A 20,599-nucleotide genomic window follows, 5' to 3' on the forward strand; every position below is an offset into this window, starting at 1 on the left:
ATAATTTAATCACAGATAAAAATAAATCAGTTATAGTTGCCGTTGACACTTGTCACTGGTTTCTAGTGATTTCTACTGCCAAACTGCATGCAAGCTGAAAATGATTTTGTCTGTTTTTATGTTTATAGAAAACTATCCCCAAAACTATTAAATACATTCAGCCCTTAGAGGGTGAAAGTTCTTTTGATTAATCTGTGATATCTTGATGTGGTAAAAAAAAATCCTATTTTTAGAGGTGAAATGATATTGTACCAAGCTTTAAAAATGTCATATTTCTTCTTCAAATATGCCTATATATATGAAGTGTACAATTCAGGAGATGAAATGTCTTGTTGAAAAATGCCAGTTTTGAAGGAAAAGTTTAATCAAACTTATCTTAGAAGCTATTTTAGTATTTAGTTTAGTTATTTTATATATGATTACTATATATGATATTTATATATATATATATATATATATACATAATATATATTGAATGAGAAGGTATTCTCATTCAAGGTTTCTGAGTGTGTTTTTTAATCTAGTGTGACCTTTCACATCAGTTCAATTCTTTATTATTTAATTTCTTTAAATGCATCTAGTTTGGTGGATGCATCTGTTGCCACACAACAGCGTTGATATAAACATACAAACCAAGTGACATACAATAAAAAAAAAATTACACTATTCGAAATCTAAATATTTTGTTTAATAAAACACCAATACAAAAAACTTGGATTCTATACAGAAAGGGAATGGGCTACATTTATTAGTAAGCGATTATTTTGTAATAGGAAAATTAGTTTTTGCAAAGCAAGTGCCATCAGTGTGTGTATGTGTGTTTATATCAAAAACACCGTTATTATGAATAATAAGCTTGGTTTTAAAGGGGCTGGGGAGATAAAAGCTACAAACACTATTACAAAAAGTATTGGGTATAATAAATAACCATGAGAAATACACATGATCATTTACAAGTAAATGTCTAGCTTTATAGAGGTCATGTTTTGTGTTTGTGTATAAGAAGCACTTCGTAGCTATGTTACCCAAAATGGAAACATCTGAATTATATATATAATACATTAATAATAATAATTTTGAGTTATATGAAGAAAACTATTCCAGTGGTAGAAACGCCAAAATAACGGTATGCATCGTAGAACAAATTATTAGTGCAAAATAATGCAAACCTACCTCCGGTGTGTGTATATATATAAATATGGGTTATTTTCTTTAAACATTTTAATAAAATTTCAATGAAACTCGCTGAAAATAGGTAGTTAAAATAAGTAAATGTTTTAAAATGTTTTCATTTCATATATTCTGTAATCTGGTTACAAGTGACAGCAGTTTAAATAGGACAACAGATTCCTCTTTGTCTGAAGCAGCCCTTTTCACTTTCCTTTGACTTGGCTTTATGTCTTGGTTTATTGAATTGTCACAATTTGTCTTTATTGTAACCCCAGAGGATTGCCATGTATGGTTGGGAAGTTCTTGACATATCTATGATTAAATTACCTTCTACAGCATTGTCTAAGAGGCTCCATCCAGGGATCTAAAGCCCCTGTGATGGGTAATTTACAACTGAACAATAACCGCACACGATCACAAAAGAGGGATTTGGATACAAATGAAACACAAACTTTCAAAAAGTGTGTGGAAAATGGCAATTGTGAAAGATCCAGTCACTGATTTATTAGCGTTGTCAGAGTAACCGTGATAAGATTAAAGTGTTTGTCTTAATAATAAATAAATGAAAATCTCACGCCATAAGTGTCCGCAAAACACACGATGACCCTTTAAGATTCACCAAACCTTACATTTTAATTGATTTTATTGTTTTACTAGTTCAGGCTATGAAAAGTCAAACATGACCAGCCGTGCCTTACTGGCAATCTTTAGACGTGTGCAATATCTGTCCAACTTTTGTCTTTACAGTCATCAAATTGGGCCTCTAAATATTAAAAAAAGACTTTAAAATAAGAACTTAGTAAACCCAAAACAAAATTAAATGCTATTATTGCAGAAAGGCTCATGATTAAAGGTGTATGGGGAAAACCATATTTAAAGAGTGCTGTCTTGTGAAATATTGCAGGCCAGTCCGGCCTCGAGACCAGATGCCTCTGTCGTGGCTAAAATATAAATCGGATATCAATGCTGGCAAAAGGGCAATAGCAGAAGAGAAAAACAGTGATCTATTATAGCCTTTCGAAAATGTAAAACTAGGGCTCGGGCCGCCATCAAAGCAGAACCATACTATGTCTCTCTGTAGTGACTTGAGAGGGGAAAACAGATGTTTTTGGTATAATAACATGGCATATAGCACCGTTCCAAAGGAAGTGAAAGCAAAAATAACATAAATATATCGCCTTCAATTCATTTCTATCCAGGTTTCCAATTAAAACAAGAGGGTGCGTGTTCCATGCCATGATAAAATGTATGAGACGGTTATCCATCTCTCTGTAACCTGGGCGGGATACGTGCCAATTATACTGATTTTTAATCAGCCGTTAAATGTTTCAATGATTTGCACAGCACTGATACTTGTTTTGTCCAATCGTACATATTCAATTGAGACATTAAATCAAATTACTCTGCAAGTAATGGCGCGGCAGTTTCCATAAGAGCCCCTAAATTATTTTATGGAAATCATTTCTACGGCAAATATATTTAAAGACAATCTAGAAAATGAATCTACTTTAAAATGTCCTCTTTTATCTGACCTTTAACTGCTAATGGTTCCCAGTAATGGTATTTTTTTCTACATCAAGTACTTGTATTTGTATTCTGAACAGGTAACTCCCGGGGTTAGGGCCATTGTATAAATATGTATGACGGGAAAGAGAACGCAGCGCTAGAAACCCATAAAACAAATATACAGATCTTAATAATACTATGTCACTTTAATAAACCCATTTAATGATATTGTACTTACAAGAAATCAGCACAGCAAAATATCTCAGTAAAACAAAAGGGTTATTTGCAGGCAAATATATGATCATTTTTCCTTTTAAACACATCACTTCACAAGATATCATGGTACAAATAAAAAAAACAAGTTTCTCTTTTATTTCTTTGTTTATGCCCAACCCAATATTATATATTTTTTTCTGAAAAGTACTCACTCCCTTTAGTGTTTCCAATTTATGTGGTTGTACATATATGTAGATTGCACATGAAGCCAGCATTCAAAATTTACGTATTCAAATCATTTCTTCCTTCTGTATTCATTACGCTATATAATCTCTATCATTATTGACCACAATTGAACTAATGAACCTTAATATTTCCATGATTACTCAATGTAGATAATGGGTTATTTTGTCCTGAACTGCTATGGTTATGTAGACTTCCATTTTATCCCATTTTATTAGATGTCAGATATAATTTGTTGCAATTTCTAAATAATAAGGCCGTCATGAAGATGCAACTAGTAGAGAAGTTGTGTAGTCATCTCAATTTGGCACAGTTAAGATGGCCTTTATCTTTATTTGCCTTATCTACAAAGCTATGAGCATCTCTGCCATGCTCCCAACTGTTCGGCTATGCGCGGGACAGGCCCTGATTTTGCCAATCTATCCTGCTGTCCTGCCTAGCTCTACATCTGTCCCGCTTTTCATTGTCCGGTGACTACCTCCAAAGCTCATCCCCACCCGGCATCATGGCATCGGGACGTACGCTGCACCCACATGATATCTGTGGAAATATCCGCACATGTATTTAAAGGGAGGCAGTAACATCCCAGATTATCCCTGAACCTAGCTCTAAAACCTATTTACAACATATTAAACCTGTCTGTGCCAACCATGGATGGAACATGTGTCCAAATGGGAACTTTCTGCATGAGCTGACCCTGAGACTCTTGAAACACTAACCCTTTAATAGCCTGTGTATATAATCTATGCAGAGACTTAACAAATATGTTAATCAAATGGCTCTGATATTTGTCCTCATGGAAACTTTGACTCGTCATTATTTAAAGATGCACTTAATTAGGTCACCTATGTATCAACCATAACATATTGGTAGCAAATACTTGGGAGTTGCACATACAAGTCAGTTCCATATTGTGTGGCCCTGAGAATCTGCATCTTTACCCCAGGTCCCTGAGATTTGGGGCAAAACCCCCGCGGTCAACCCCTGAGAGTTCATAGGTACGAATATATGGTTGGTCAGCAATACGTTCTGTCTGAGTAATTTTCAGGAAAAAAAAATAAGATTTTAGTTTGGGATATACAAGGAAATACAAGAGAAACTTACATTTTTATATCTGTACCATGATATCTTGTGAAGTAATGCATTAAAGAGGAAAAACATCTGTCTGGTCTCCTGGCACCCAAGGGGTTAAGTATTTTGTCCCATTCACTTCAACAATAATAGCCCTGTCCGACTATACTTAGATTAATGATAGATGTGCTCGATAGTAAAAAGCAGAATAACTGAAAACGAGACACTAAATAATGGTAATAGATGCTTTTTTGATAGATGGTTCTGAATTTGAAAACTGTGTTCTGTCTTCATTTCCACATATAGGGAATATTTTTGGGTCCCATTCTATGCTGTCCATTTTGAAAGATATGTGTGAAACCAAATTGAAAAGTGTGCTTTGAACATGATGTCTACAAAATATGTCCTACACAGCTGTATTACTGGGTTATTTCACTGGCTTTGCGCCCTAGGATAAAAATTACTTGTCCTCTCCTGAAAGTAATTCTGGTGCAAGGACTGTTGAGCAAGGAACATTGCATTGGTTGCTATGGCAATTACCCTTTTACCATTATACACCGCTATTGGGTTTTTTATATAGAAAACCCCTTCATCTTTATATGTCTTTGTTTGCAAGGTTAAGACCCACTTTATAGCTTTGCAATAAAAGACACCCCTATATATATCAATTATACCCCAATATATTTATTACATAGAAATAACAGTGTGGCACTGCAGTCGTTGAAAAAAAGACAGAAAACAGCACATTTTTTTTAATTTGTCCTTTTTGTATAATTACCCTATCACTTTTTACATCAACAGACCACAAATCATAATGAACAGGAACAATATTGTTTTCCTTATAGTCTTTGCACCAATGTGACTTGCTTACATCATTAGTGAACATTGTTAATTATATTTCCAGTTCCTCATACTCTGCATAGATTTCAGCGTTCCTTTTTATGACAGAGCTGGCTGATGTAATAAGCAATAGAATAGAGAACAGATATATGGCTGTCTCCATAGCAATTTGGGCAGGTTTCCTCGTTTCCCTAGTTACACTTTTGACCGATAACCATCTGTTGTTCTTCTGGGCTCTAGGCCCAAGAGAGAAACAATAGAAATGATACAAGTTGTAATTTTTTACTCGAAGGAATAAAAAAAAAGGAGATCTAGTTAATATAAGGTAACAGTCACATTTCGATGAAATCATGTATTTTATGTGTGACTGTATTGCGTATTTATATAAGTAGATATTTAATATAAAATAATAATATCGAACAATTCCGGGAGGGTTAGAAGAGTTAATGCAAGTGGGATATAAATTTGTCACTATTACAACACTATAAATTTAAACATAGACAAAGTACCTTATACATATATATACCGTATATATATATATATATATATATATTTATTTATGTTAGTCATGTGACATATACTCACAACACTTGTGATGTATATGTCATCAGAAACACAGATACGGAGACAAGGTTTTTTCTGCGGGGGTCTCCTCTGGATCCCCTGTGTATATTTGCAGGTTCTGACCAAACCTTAGGGTTAAGCAGCCCCTCCTGCCACACAGATGACTCATTAATGGTGTCCAGAGGAGGCTTTACATTGCTTGAGACTCTCCTTTAGGTTAAAATGCCGCACAGTCCCACTGATTCAGCTCCTTGATAAGCAATATAGCCATGAAAAATTAAATAGGACTCGCCACACTTGGGGTACTTTGACATGGCGGCAGGCTAAGCAATACATGGCCATATAGTGTGACGGAATCCCCAATATTTATGCCTTAGGTAGGTTTGTTGAACAGTATTCTCTAGGTATGCGCTGGATTCTTGCTTTGTTTTGTATATATCACATGACTGTTTGTGGTGTTGAAGGTTGTGGCATGATATCAGTGGATGGAGGCTGCTGGCTTCTGGACAGTTTTCCTCTCATCGATGCATTTGTGAATGTATTTTTATAATAGTTGCCCAGCTCTGTTATAATCCACAGGCATACAGAAGATCCGACGTCCGAGCAATGTAAGGATTTTTTTCTTGACTGAGAAGGTGGAAGACAAGTGGAACAGTCTCCCATCAGACGTGGTAGAGGCTATTAAAGTGAGGATAGGTATAAAGCTATCAGGGCAGACTAGATCTAGGCCTAAATCCATTTTTTTTTATCTGCAATTAAGTCGTATCTTTCCATACCAGGGTTACGCTAGAGCCTAGACCCAGCTCAGAGAGCAAGGTGAAACATGGAAGGAAAGGAGACGTTCTTTCTGGGCCCGGCTCTGGCTTGCACCTAGAAAGATCTGGGCCTAGTTTTACTAAAGTGTATTAACCTATTCATTAAAATGCATCACTCATGATAGAGGAAATTCACCCATTAGCTTTGTTAGCTGCACCTCCGTGCTCAAATGGTAAAAAGGAAAGGATGTTAAGTGACATTGATATATGAGAATTATTTGGCCACCATAGAGGCCGGAATGCAGTAACTTGGCATTTTGTATTGTCCTGCTTCTAAAATTCACTTACGTGAACGGCAAACTCTGAAAGAAATCTATATCTAATTTTATTGTGTGTTGAGCTGCTTTTGCAAGTTTGCCTGCTTCCCACTAAAGTCTACTGACATGTAGCTCCATTGATATTTACTGTATGGCAATAAAATTAAAGCAGAAGTGTGACCAGTGAATCTGGTAAATATATGGAACAATTATTTTACATTACTGTTATTATTATTGTATGTATTACTCAAGCAACGCTCGTACGTATACCGCTATCCAAAAGGGACAATCATTTTCTGATAAGAAAAAAAAGGGAACTCATTGACAGATTTACTAATAATCATTAACATAGCTAGATCACATGCAGACCTGTCTTTAATCGGCACCAGGGCACGCTCCTCCGGTGGGTCCCCAGCCCAATCATACCCGTGCGGAAGTGGAGGTTTGTGCAGTTGCTCCTCTAACTTTTTTTTATATGACGCCATATCCTGGTGCTCCCCAACAAAAGGAGAGCGAGATGGGGGCTTCAGACGGGTCTGTGGCGGCTATTGCAAAGACCACAACCTCAAGGGCTGTTGAGGAGGCTTAAGGAACAGCTGTCGTGTTTCTCTAAGGTAAGCCTAGAGCCCAGGGCAGCATACACCACAGTTCAATATTACACACAGGTGCAGTAATGTAACATGTAAATGGAACACACTGACAAGGGAAAATACTCGGTATTATATATCTATATAATATTGAGTTTCAAAAAAAAAATAATTAAAAAAAAAATATATATATATACACATTTTATTGTTTGAACTTACAAAGGTTACATAATTTGGCTTGGGTTTCATACGAATAATTATACTTTACATGTGGTTTTGGAAGAACTAGGATAACAACATGCAGAACAGTATAATTAATTTAATTATGTAACCTGGAAAGAAAAAAAAATTGGTAAAAATTCTGTGTGCAAAGAACACTTATGTTCTCTTTTGGTTTAGAACAATGCACTGTTCCATACAGCTGCTTAACCAAAGTCAAGCGAAATGGAAAGCTCTTAGAAGAATTCCAGACCGACATGGTTAGTAATATTTAGTACTTCCATTATGCCCAGTCTTAAGTTAAATTTACATTGCTGTGATTTTGGGGCCAAGATAGTGCATGTGCTGACCTTTCTGTGTTCAGCAAAAAGGCAGGATAATTCTCTATAAAAAGGTTTACATTAAATGTAATGAAGCAAATGACAAAATCAATAAACCGGGAAGAGAGTGACTGTCATAAAAATGATGTAAATTCTGAAGTTCACTACGGTTATGAGGCTATTTAAAATTGTAATTAAAACAACCACCATTTCTTCAAGGATAAAAGCCTCCTGACAGTAACAGATGCATACTTGAGAAGACTTTCAACACTTCTACTCAGTATGGGCACACAAGCTAAGAATTCAATCATAAGCTATGGATGTAATCAGAATATGTATGGTGCTTTTAGGCAATGTACTTAACCTCTTATACATTACATATACGTCCTATATCATACGTCAGGACACAATCGGAGATAAACACAAATTATAAATAAAGTATAGGGAAGCTAGACATTGAAGGCTGTCAACATGACTGTCTTTACTGTGGGGCAAAATGGGCAGCTGCCCAGGGTTTAAACATTCTTAGGGGGCTATCCACGTCTGCCCGCTTGCCTATTGATTGTATTTCGATGACTCGGTAATCCCTTGTGTGTCAGGGTGTGATCGGTGGCAGAGAAACTGCAGAACACGTCAAGTAAAACTAAGAGTAGATTCTACCTTCTCCACTCGTCTAGCGGTTTCTTCTATGGCCACTTACTGTCTGGCGTTTTAGCAAAGTTGTAGTTGTAACTTGCCTTTTTTCAGAATATATTAATATATTTTGTTATATATATTTGTAATAATTAAAAATAAGAACACTAAATATATAAATATAGACATATATATATATATATATATATGATGAGCAAAATGCAATTGGTATACAGACATACATACTGTACTGCATGTATACACAATATTAGAAAAATAATGCACCAAACATATACAACTCTGTAATATTGCATTTAATTTTGCTACACTGTCTGCTAAGGATGAGTTGATGTCGATTGTCTTATAAGACAACAAGATTTTATGTATTTTTCTGTCCACATAAAATATTTGTTTAGGGCCCAACAACAGAGGTTTGCCAGGGGCTCTATAAGAATTGGAGAAGGCCTTGACCATCATTCCGTCAATGTTTCCAGAGAAGGCGGCCATCTGGGAACTTTTGCGGTATCCATAACATATTTATAACTGAGAAAACAAGATAAGAATTTAAAAAAGACAAACATGCATTCTTAATGGGTTGTTTTGCTATTTAATGTTTTTTTTTTTAATTTTATATTGGAAGAATTATGCATTTAGTTTCTTAGTGTGTGTGAGCAAGACCTGCCTTATGCTTTTCTGTAAGTGAAAATAGTTATTGTATGCACCTTCCTCTTTACGCATTGTCAAAAACAATGAATAATAATAATAATAAATTGTTGAACAAGGGCAGAAATATATATATAATGTTGCGAAGGGTATTTTTAGTGTGTGTGCATCATTTTGTGTGGCCCAATATACCATAATAATTTAAAGATATACATACATTTCTGTTGATCGAACAGCTTTGCCCATTTTGCATATACTGTACGCAGCTCATGTTTAACCCCTTAATGACAAAGCCTGTACATGTACGGGCTCAAAATGCATTGTTTTCAATGGGTTTAGGGACCGCCCATTGTCCTTAAGGGGTTAAGCACTAGTGATAGCTTAAAAGGACATTTGCATATACCATAAGTCTCTCTTTCTCTATTAAAGATGCCAAATAAATGGATTCGACATTTTTTTAATTTTTAAGACAATAAGCAGTTTTCCAAGCAGACAAATGATACGTAGGGGTTCCCTGAAGATTAAACTCGCTTTGATGGACTGAGAATCAGAATCTCAGTGAAATGACTTTATCTTGAAGTATTGATAGATCCCTAAGGACACACTGCCAGAGAGTGCACAATGACATCATTGCAATGCATACATTTCCAACTAAAGGGAGGGCAAGGCAAAAAAAATTAATTCTTAAGTGGAAGTAGCAGCGGTATCAGTTGTGCTATCCTGGCATTGTATCCTTACACACCTATAACTTAAGACAAATGCCACTTTAATACTATCAAGTGAAATCACTATTCCATTGTTATGGGTTTTTTTTTTATTTAAGAAAACCCTTTTCAATAACTAGACATAACATTTTTTTTTTAATTATTATTATTTTTTTTTTTAACTACTTCTGGGTTTTCCCTATATTTACAATTAAAAGCATTGGGGCAAATATAACATTTTCTGAATAGATTGAAGGTAAAATAAAGCTTGGATGAATAATTTTTGGAAAGACCATATTTCCTATAAGTTAAATAAACATATAAAACTCTGAAATAATCGGTACTATTAAGCAGACAATGAAAAAAAAGAAATTGGTATTGATCACAATTCTAGTCTACGCTGCCTGCTGACCACTTCTCCCACTCTAGAAGTCATGATTGATGGCTTCTGCAGCTTTCTGTATTTAAACATAAGATAAAACAACCTTTCATAACACACACATACTCCAACCCAGCATCAATTTAAAGCGACACAAGTACACATAATACTTGCATTGGGTAATATATATGAGCTATGAAGTCTGGCAGGGCACTTTTAGAATACTGAAGACTTAACTACTTAAATACTTAATTCACACTCAATCTAATTACCGTATATAGAAGACTGGAACTCTCTTTCTGAACAGTGCAGACATCTTTACTTTCTGCCTAAATTGCTTCTCTGGCATTAATGATTAAAAACCACAACAAGCAAACATTATTTAGGCAGCTGAACAAATTATAATTAGGTATTGAAAGGCTTAGCTGATGACTAGATTTAATTTCTGCAAAATGCCCTGTGCAGAACCTTGTAATTCAGAAAGGGATTTTAGGTATGGAGATTAACAGAGCAGTTGTGCCACCCTGCATGGCTGCTAAAGGTACTCATTCATCTAATATATAAATTTATTTTTTTCTGTTCCAATATGTCTGGCAAAGGATTTTGTGGCCCCCAACTAGTCCATAGTTTCTATTACCTGGAACAGAATATGTTTTAGTAGTGCTAAGAGGCACAACATTAATATATACGAATTGGGGAAATTGTAAATTCTGCCCAACAGCTAGCCAACAATACAGGTTCATGCACAATAAGGTTTCCCCTTAGTGGGTGTTTTCAGAAAAGTGTCCCTATATAGGAAGGACAGTCCATCCATAGGATTCCAGACTGCAAACTCGTTTGTAGAGTTCTACAGAAAATAGTAATTTTTTTCCTAATGACTGTTAACTTTAGAATATGAATTAATGTTAAATAAATGAATTATCCAACAGAATGCAATATCTATATCTAACCAAATTAAATGTATTCAAGTGTGATGTCATGAAATTATAAAATTAATAATATTTAGTGTGTATTGTTTGCTCCCAACATTATTTGAGATTTAGTCAGCTATAATTTATGACACACATTAGCAACATTATCATACAGGGAGCAGCCATTTTTTTTCGCAACTTGACCTTGCTATGCACGAACTAGCTTTTGTAATAAACTTAATCACATAGTGATTTATATGCACTTAAAGAAGAAGAAGAAAAAAGTTCTAACATAGCGAAATAGGTGCTTGCTTCAATATTATAATGCAAATTTGATAAAACTGAAAAACAGCTTTTGCATGGTTTAAATTATAAGGATGCAAAATGTATTAATTGTTTTAAATTCAGCATTCCCACAGTCAATTGTTTTTGTAAATTATAAACCTGAAAATGTTGGCAAAGAGCATTACTAAGGGGGTGCCAAATCCTGGCAATAATGGTTTTAATAATTCACAGATTCTATAAGTACTTAATTGTCCAACATGATAAATGTAGGCTATACTTACCTACTGATAACTTTTATATTGCTCCAATGCCTGGTTCCCTTGTATAATATAATGAATTCACTAGTGAACAGTCACCTAAGCTATGTTCAGCCTTCATCACTAAAATATTGCACAATATTAGGAATATCATTATTCACTTGTCTTCCTCCCACAGGTATTTTTGGTTACTGATTTTCATTTTTCATTTTAAGATGCCGCTTTTCTTTAATATTTTTTTAATTTAGTATGTTATATAGGTATTTAAAATTGACATTTCACATACAAACATCTTTTTTGTGTGTAAAATAGCATCAAGTAATAGTTCATCACTGAATACGATGTTAAAGGCTTTCATCTGGTATTTCATGATTCAGAGTGGAGAAATGCTACTTACAGATTCTTAACATCAGTTATTCCTCGGAAGGCCTTTCTGGGTAGTCCTTGTATCTGGTTTTCACTGAGATCCCTGAAAAAGCATAGAAGTCAAAATAATTAGACATAGTTGCATCATTTATAATTTTTGTCCATTTTCACACTCAACAAAAAATATTGGTATTGACATATCTGATGTAAAATCTTAGAAACAACTGAACTATTTTTTAATAGTATTATATATATATTAGTATTTATGTATTTGTAGTATATAGAACCATTAAATGTTGTACTAATATATGGTTTAATGACCCTTTAAAATATTTAATTTCACTTAAGGAGAGTCCTTGTATAAATGTCAAGAGACATAGGCTTCTATGTCACTTAAAGAGGATATTCTAGAATGATTGATGAGTTATCAAGAGTTTTACTATGTGCTTCAAGACTAGAGGAGTAACCAATGCCATCTGTAACTAATCACAGCACAGGAATGTTTTCTATTTCTGGTTATGGTGTTTTAGGGTTGTTGGATGATGTTTAGGTTCTTTTTATTTTATTACACACAGACATGCTGCTCCCACTCGCTTTCTAGAAAAGTCATTTGAAAATGCAGTCACGGGCAGTCCTCTCTTCCTTCACAAATAATATATAATAATACTCCTTTAATCAATTACTGAGCATTTATAAAATAGTCAATTTTAAAGTAACATTCAGTTTATATTTTATCTTACCAAGGAAAGAGCTTTAATTCACTACAGTCCTAGGTAAGATTTAGAGATGATATGAATGTTCTGCCAACGTGTGCCAATCGTTATTATTACATTTCCTTTATAATGAATGAAAAAAATGCGCGGCACCAAGCGTCAGGTTTGGTGGCGCACACTCATTTTGCTTGTTTATAATTCTTTTTATGCTGATAAAAATAATAATTTTTTGCCACTCAGTTTTTATAACTAAAATAAGAAAAGAGGATCACTGCTAGGATGTGTTACACAGACTAACAAACTAGTTTATACTTTGTTTTTCCTCAAAAAATGTATTGTGTCGGAGCAAAACAGGAATTGTAGAAAATCCATCTATTTTCCCTGACACGCTTCTTGTAAATGTTATTAATATTCCTTTCTATTGAGACAATGTCCTGTGGCTCATAACACTTCAGCCATAAATCTCCAGCACTGTATATTGATTTCATAAATATCTCTAGTAGTCTGATGATCTGACAGGTTTAATGACATTACTGATTCTACAAAGACAAAAGTTCAGGATTCTGAGCATTATTTCATGTAGCAGTCTTTCCCAATTATGAAAATGACTTTATTGTCATGTTGCCCCCTTCCTTATATCGGAGCTCTATGCTCCAGGCATCATTAATCTTCCCTTTATTAAAAAAGAGAGAAAAGTTTACTTAGCATTTTTTTTTAAATCATTTAATTTAAGAAAACATATACCAAGAAATTGGACATGTCCTGTTTGTCTAAGTGGCTTAGAATCGTGGAGTATGCTTGACACAAATGGGTTGGTTGTTACGCATTTCAGTCAGATTAAGTCAGTGGTGTCCCAACATGCTTCTGTAAATGGCTGGATGCTTCCTTCCTTAATTTAGCCACATAAACAATAGATCACTTTTAGTAAAAAAATTTTAGAGGTGGTTCTGAGGCCTCTTGGTCTAAATATATATGCGTGTATAAAGAGAGTGCTTGAGAGAAAGGCATAAACCGTGATTATTGTATTGACTAAGGGATATCGCCTATGAGTTTTTAACGTTTATATTCTGAAGGATTCTTTGTATTTGCTAATGATATATATATATGTATTTGTGCTCTCACCACTTTAGGTTAACACAAAAATATATACTGTTTTATTTTCTTTAGTATATTAAATGTAATACACAAGTATCTATATATATATATATATAATATTAAATATTTTGAATTTAGACTACAAAGATCAGATAAAAAAATAACAAAGCACTTACTGTACATTTTTTTTAAGAAACATATGGCTTTTATAAAAAGTAGATGAGTGACCAGGTACACCATTTAGATGTTAACATATTCTGTATTTTAGTCGTAGACCGTATCCTTTATGGAGGATAAATTCAAAAGTCCCATTAAGCAAAGCAAAAGCACTAAACAAAATTAAAAACCCTCCGCAAAATCTCATTAATGGTGGAAATTGATCCCGTTATACAAGGGGCTTGAAATGTAGACATAGCTTAAGACGGCCGGTCATGTCGGTTCTAAATTATTTCTATTTTGCAATTCAAGCTTTTCGCTTGTAAAAGGTTATCTTTTACAGTGTTAGTATGAATGCTTAGAAGGATAATCTGATTTATTAAAACTATGAATAGATCTGTATATTTGTTTTAAAATAACACATTTAAAAAACTAAGTGGTAATATTAACTCAATTTCATTACCGAAAACAAAATATAAAATAAATAAATAGAGTAAACCTCACTTTACATTTGTCGGCTGCATTTTCTGGAATAAAGATACATCTCGTCAGGAGAAAAATAATATGAAAACTTCAACCGTACAATAGTATCATGTATTTGTATATTACAGAAACATATGCCACAAATATTGATTTCTTTTAATTTGCAAACACTCCCAGCAGCTGCCTTTCTTACTTAATAATCATAATGAATACACTAAAGCAATGCAAAGTTATTTATGCTCGTGAGAAAAAAAAAATGAACCAAAGTCAGGAGGAGAGCGAGGGCAGAGATGCAAACTCCTACACAATGAGATGTGGATTCAATAAAAACGCAGTTTATAAAATTACAATGTTGACAACTGTGTGAGTTCTACGCTGTGTTTCAAAAGACCAGGTTTACAAGCAAAATAATGTACATAATGTCACAGTTATAATTAGATTTCTATAATATTCCCTTATTTCCTAACATTTCCTTTTTTGGTATACCCATTGCTATTATAACAGCAGGGATATCAAAACACAGGAAATTATTGTGAAATAATCAGGGCCATCACGGCAGGGCAAAAGGAGCAGCCCATAGAGCTGGGCATGAAAAATGGCAGACCAACAAACTTTCATACAATACTGCATCTCCCCATATTTTTGCATTTTTCGTGGGGAATTTCACCCAACTATTATGCAATTTGGCAATCTAGGGTTGGCCCTCCATAATCTGAACTTGTTCAAGCCAAAGTCGCAGGTTCGTGGATATACATAAAATCATCTACCCGCCAGTCTCCACATGGACATTATGACAAATATTGATCTTTAAGGTACTTTTAGAGAAAATAGAAGTACTACTACTAATGTACATAATGAATTCCTGACGGTCATTGTGATATTGAAAAAGTCATTTTACCTCTTGGTTGCAAGGTTTAAGAAAAAACAATTTAATTAAAGAGGACAATGGGGTGACTTTTGGAAGTCATGAGACCAAAATGGCTGTGCATTCTCAATTCATTTGCAGGAGGCAGAGTGTGCTCAGAATTGTAATGACACATAACATTATCTGTAGACCTTGTCGGATTACAAACACGCCGATTAAAAGATACACTTGAGAAGCAGAATATTTTTGACTCAAAAGATCCTTTTTTTTAATTTTCGTGTACCACAAAGGCCTATCTTAATTTGCTTTACATATTTGTTACAATGCATTCTAAAGACCAGCAGGTACAAGGAAAAAGTTGGATTGTCCGTGTGTATTAATATAATGCTATATTTAATATAATATCCGTTTAGACAATTTTTATGGTAAATTCATGTACTACAATAAGAAGAGTTTAAATTGTGTATATATATATATATATATATATATACACACACACAATTTTTCTGCATGTTAAATATAGACAGGGACAATACACAAATATTGTGTGTACTAAAATAATATAAAAAGCCATAAAAGCAGTGCAACTCTAAAATATTAAAGTGTAGCATGTTTTAAAAAGTTAAATGCTTGAAATCTAAGCCCATTTTTAAGCAGACGGTAATCCAATTAATCAGCAAATGTCTAGCTGCAGACTGGGGCACACTATTCATACAGATTAAAACATTTACTGATGGCGCTTTTTTCAAAGTCAGTGTCACTTGTGTTACTAGGTAGACAATGTCATGTAATAGAAAACACACTGAGTATTACAAAAGAGAACGCAAATACAAGAAAAGTTAACTGTATAAATTAATGAAAATGTCAAATAGAAAAATGTTCTCCCTTATATATTTATATACATATATATTCAAAGAAAGAGTGCCTGCATTCTTGAATAGATATTGGAGAGACCCAGCAGAACAATCGTTTGGATTGCCTTGGACTATATATGTATATATATCTATCTATCTATCATTTACCCGTGTTGACTAGCTTATTAATAAAATTGCCCAATAAATGTATCCTATACTGGCTGCCAAGGACCTTACATTTACCCAGAGGACTCATTCGTTTAATTAACTTAGTGCTTTATTAATATAAATATTCTGCTATTGATCATAAGGGAAGCTGACATATGTCTGAGTCAGGCAAATACATCAGATCCATTTAATGGAGCTTCACTTAGAGAAGAAAAACTGGCACTAAATCAAAGGAAATGAGAGGTAGTGCTCCTTAGGGATGACAAGGTTTAGACAAATCTATAACATTTTTACAGTTTTTTCCTCCTCCAACTGAAAGCTTATGCAAAATAATAATGCTTGTAGGTATCAATTAAGTATGTCAATATACTAATTAAATTGCCCAGCTTAATAAGATTTATGTTAATGGATACCATTTATGAACATAAAAGGTTTTTTGGTTACTGTTCAGTTTTCATGAAAAAGAGGAGGAAAAAATATTTGTGGAGATTCTAAAACCGATGCAGTCTACATTAGACAATAGAATTATCTTGCTTACATGTGTCTTCCTAATAATAATAATAATCCCTGCTGTCTCCTCAAAAATGTGGCACAGACACTGGGTAGACATATTGCATTTAAACAGAAGCAGGCAGACTTCGAAAGGTGAAAACCACTAGCATTAATACACTAGGAACTTTAGATTCTGCCACACTACTTGGAGAGCTTAAACACATCGTTGTGTTTCATGATGTCATGTACCACTGACAAACATGGCCAGCCCGACAATGGAGCCGAGTGGGGCAACCGCTCCAGGCGGCACTTTTGAAGGGGCGGCACTTTGCCCTTTTTTTTTTTGTAAAAGCGAAAGAGAGAGAAAGGGGCGCCGAGTGGTTTTCGCTTACCAAGCTGTCAGTACCCGCTCGGCGCCCCTCTCTCTCTCCTCTGCGGCGAGTCTCCCTGTTCGGTCTCGGTGCCGGCTTGTAATGCTGAGTGCCGGAAGATTTCCGGCTCTCAGCATTACAAGCCGGCACCGAGACCGAACAGGGAGACTCGCCTCAGGACTGCTGAAAGGTAAGTACAAGGGGGGGGGCAGGGGGGGGGGAGAGGAAGGGTAGATAAGGGAGGGGGGGGCGGCATTTTAAAATTCGCCCCAGGCCTTGGGCCGGCCCTGCTGACAAATATCCTATAGCACGGAGCACAATGCCCATAGGCTGTGAGCACTATCAAAGAAACATCTCCATGGTCTACTGACAGTTTCACAGATTTACATACAATCATAATTTACAAATTTACAACCTTTTCAAATATTTAAAGACCTACGAACGAGTAAAAAGGGATACAAGATATCTTCAGGCGTGAATTCTTGATTTGAAGAAAATCTAATATGAAACAGTCATAATCCCACAAACATAACATAAATGGCACTATGTAAGGTATAGGGTTACATCCAGATGGCAGACATATATCAAACTAGCGACAGCAATGACTGAGTTTAAATACACATATTTAGTTATTTGTGCCCGATTGGTGTGGTTCTAGAAGGTTTCGGTATGGCGGTTCATGTAGTCTCTGCGGCAAAAGAAAGGTTTTTCACTCCATATTGGAAATATTTGTAAAGCGGAATGGGTAAATTCAGGTGGTTATTGATTGCTTGGCCCCAAAGTTTGTTTTATCATTTAATTGTGTAAGCAGATAATATTCCAGTGTAACATAGAAATAGTATTACACGGACATTCTTCAATAATCTGCACCCATTACAACTTCCTTGTGTAAATGCTCCATTGCTTTTTGGTAGAAGTAGACTTAAAGGACAAACAGATAATTAGCTCAAATGTTATATCGGATCATCAACATAATATCTTTGAGAAGGTAATCGCCTTGAAAATCTTTTTTTCTTGAAACCAGCTAAAAAAATTTTAAGAAGTCTACAGGATAATTCAACATTGTCTGGATGGCTTACCTATGGGGCAAAGGCACATTATATTGTATGTCAGCAATTTAATTTTAACTAAATATGTTAGTATATTGGAAATCTAATTTATTCTAGCCAGTTAAGGGAAGATGGCGGTATAAAACAAACCCATTTAATGCTAATGTGTGAGCGACACACTGCTTTGTATGGTCTTAAATATAAGTCAGTGTCCCCCTTCATCAACATTATCATTAAAGTAACTAGAAGCCTTCAAGAATGCCTGTCAAAAATTTTACATTGCAGCCATTTCAATAAAATAGTTTAATAGCAGGTGGGACTGTGGGGGTTTCTTGTTACGTTTTCCAGATGTTCTAAAGATAGTGAACTACTATATCATCCTTTGTTCTTCTGGCAGCTCCCAAGATCTCCGTTATTCCACTCCACTTCCTGTTGCCATAATCGTTATTAAAATGTTCATCTGAAATCTTAAAATCCTAATTGTCTGCATGTGATAAGAATTAACGTTACGCACATAATACATTTTGTTATCTCTAGGATTATATTAGCCTTGCTTTCAATGAAAACTGGCTTGTGGACTATTTCGAGAAACAATAAGTATTATCAAATGTTACAAAAGAATAATTTTTGCTTTAAGACTGAAATATGCATATACTTATCTGAACTCTTACGGAATAAAAATTAAATTGTTCCAGAGTGACTGTTTTGGTCAAATAATGAGCTTCAAGATGACTATTCGCATTTGCCTGGAGCCAAAATATTCATTTTGTGCAATTTGTGGTTCAAGCAGCATTCGAAAATGATGGAAATTTGGCAGCTCTGGCTAGTTTCACAGAATCTAGCCAGAATGAATGAAGCTAATCCAATTTTCTTCTTTGCTAGGAAACCAACCTAGTAAATCTTAAGATGCTGTTACTGCAATGCTTGCTGTGTATGTTTATTCATATAATAATAATATTAGTTTCCTTGCATGAAGCATTCATATATAATTCATGGCACCACTGAAAAAGACTGTGTTAATGCAAAAATCCAAATGTACCTAATCTACTGAAAGCTTGATTCAGTCCCTTTCACCAGAACCCTCTCAAAGAAAAGTAAATTAGATACAAATAAACACATTTAGCATTCAGATCATTTTAGCACATAGAAATATATAAAACATATTGATTTTCTTCTGTTCACTCACTTTACATTTTGTTAAATGAAAAAAATAAACTATCAACATCTATTTTTAAATGCATTCTTACTCTACAGCATTTTTCACATTTGCCTAAAACTTCAGTACAGTACTATATACTTTATTAAGTATATAACTTTATAAACAATCTGTGTGTCCCCCCACCTCACATCTCCTTAGACTATTATGGCCAAAAGAAGGTACTTAATCTGGTTATTTGGTATCAAACCTCTGATTACGTGCAATCCTCTTTGGTTTTTACCTGAAATAAAGGCTGAGCTGGTCCTACAATGTAAATTCAGTTATATAGCATTCTTCTTCTGTAGCTCACATTTTAGTGAATAAAAACCAGGTAGAAAACGTTTTTTCCCACTCAATCAAATGTCAGCTCGATTAACGGCAATAAGTTAGTGTTCAAGTAATTATCCATTTTAGCTTATTTAAGTAATTGTGGCTATAAGTATAATTGTGTGAATTTAATAATTAAGAAGTACATGTGATCTAGGCTTGCACTGTATTGCGCAATGTCTACATTTTTGTGTATATATATATATATATATATATATATATATATATATATATATACTGTATAAGCTGTATATATTGTCTAATAATGGATGATACTTTACCGGTATAGTACACAGAGAGCCCCAGATCAGAGGTAACCTGAAAACGACTGCCATTAATGTGTATTTCTCTCCAACTATTACATTTTTATTTGATGCAAAATATACAACCCCTTATTTTTAATATTATTCTGTTATTGGTCACCTCTGCACTTTAAAAATGCAAACTTCAAATCTTGTGCTCCTGCATTACACTGATTTCCTTATTTATTCTTGAAATATTTAGTAAACACTTTGAACCAATGACATACAGTAACATTTATCAACCAAGGGGCATCATTAAAAAATTAAAATACACAAAACGATAACTGCCTAAGTAATATTGATTATTTCAGATTATTCACTTCACTTAACAGTTTTTTTTGTGTATTACATGTAAAATAAATATTTATAGTAACACCATAGAAAGCACAATGAAGACGTACATGTAATGTCAGAAAAAAATATTACTATTCCAGAATACTTTATATTACAGTTATACCCCAAGGGTTAGTTAACTATCAGTAAAGGTTGCTGGTTTCCAAAACGGAAACACCGTAGACAG

At 34.4% G+C, this 20,599-nt stretch overlaps 1 protein-coding gene across 1 annotated transcript in view; it reads right to left on the minus strand.

Annotated features, from left to right (window-relative positions):
* Window positions 1-20,599, minus strand: part of LOC149285895 (slit homolog 3 protein-like) — a 300,871-nt gene that overhangs the window by 110,055 nt on the left and 170,217 nt on the right. The window contains exon 5 of the mRNA XM_089494777.1: window positions 12,038-12,109. Within this exon, the coding sequence (XP_089350903.1) occupies window positions 12,038-12,109 (72 nt within the window). The remainder of the gene's footprint in view (window positions 1-12,037; window positions 12,110-20,599) is intronic.

This window comes from Sceloporus occidentalis, unplaced genomic scaffold (genome assembly GCF_023333645.1).
Source record: "Sceloporus occidentalis isolate IW3139 unplaced genomic scaffold, rSceOcc1.0.p SCAF_75, whole genome shotgun sequence".
NCBI lineage: Eukaryota > Metazoa > Chordata > Lepidosauria > Squamata > Phrynosomatidae > Sceloporus > Sceloporus occidentalis.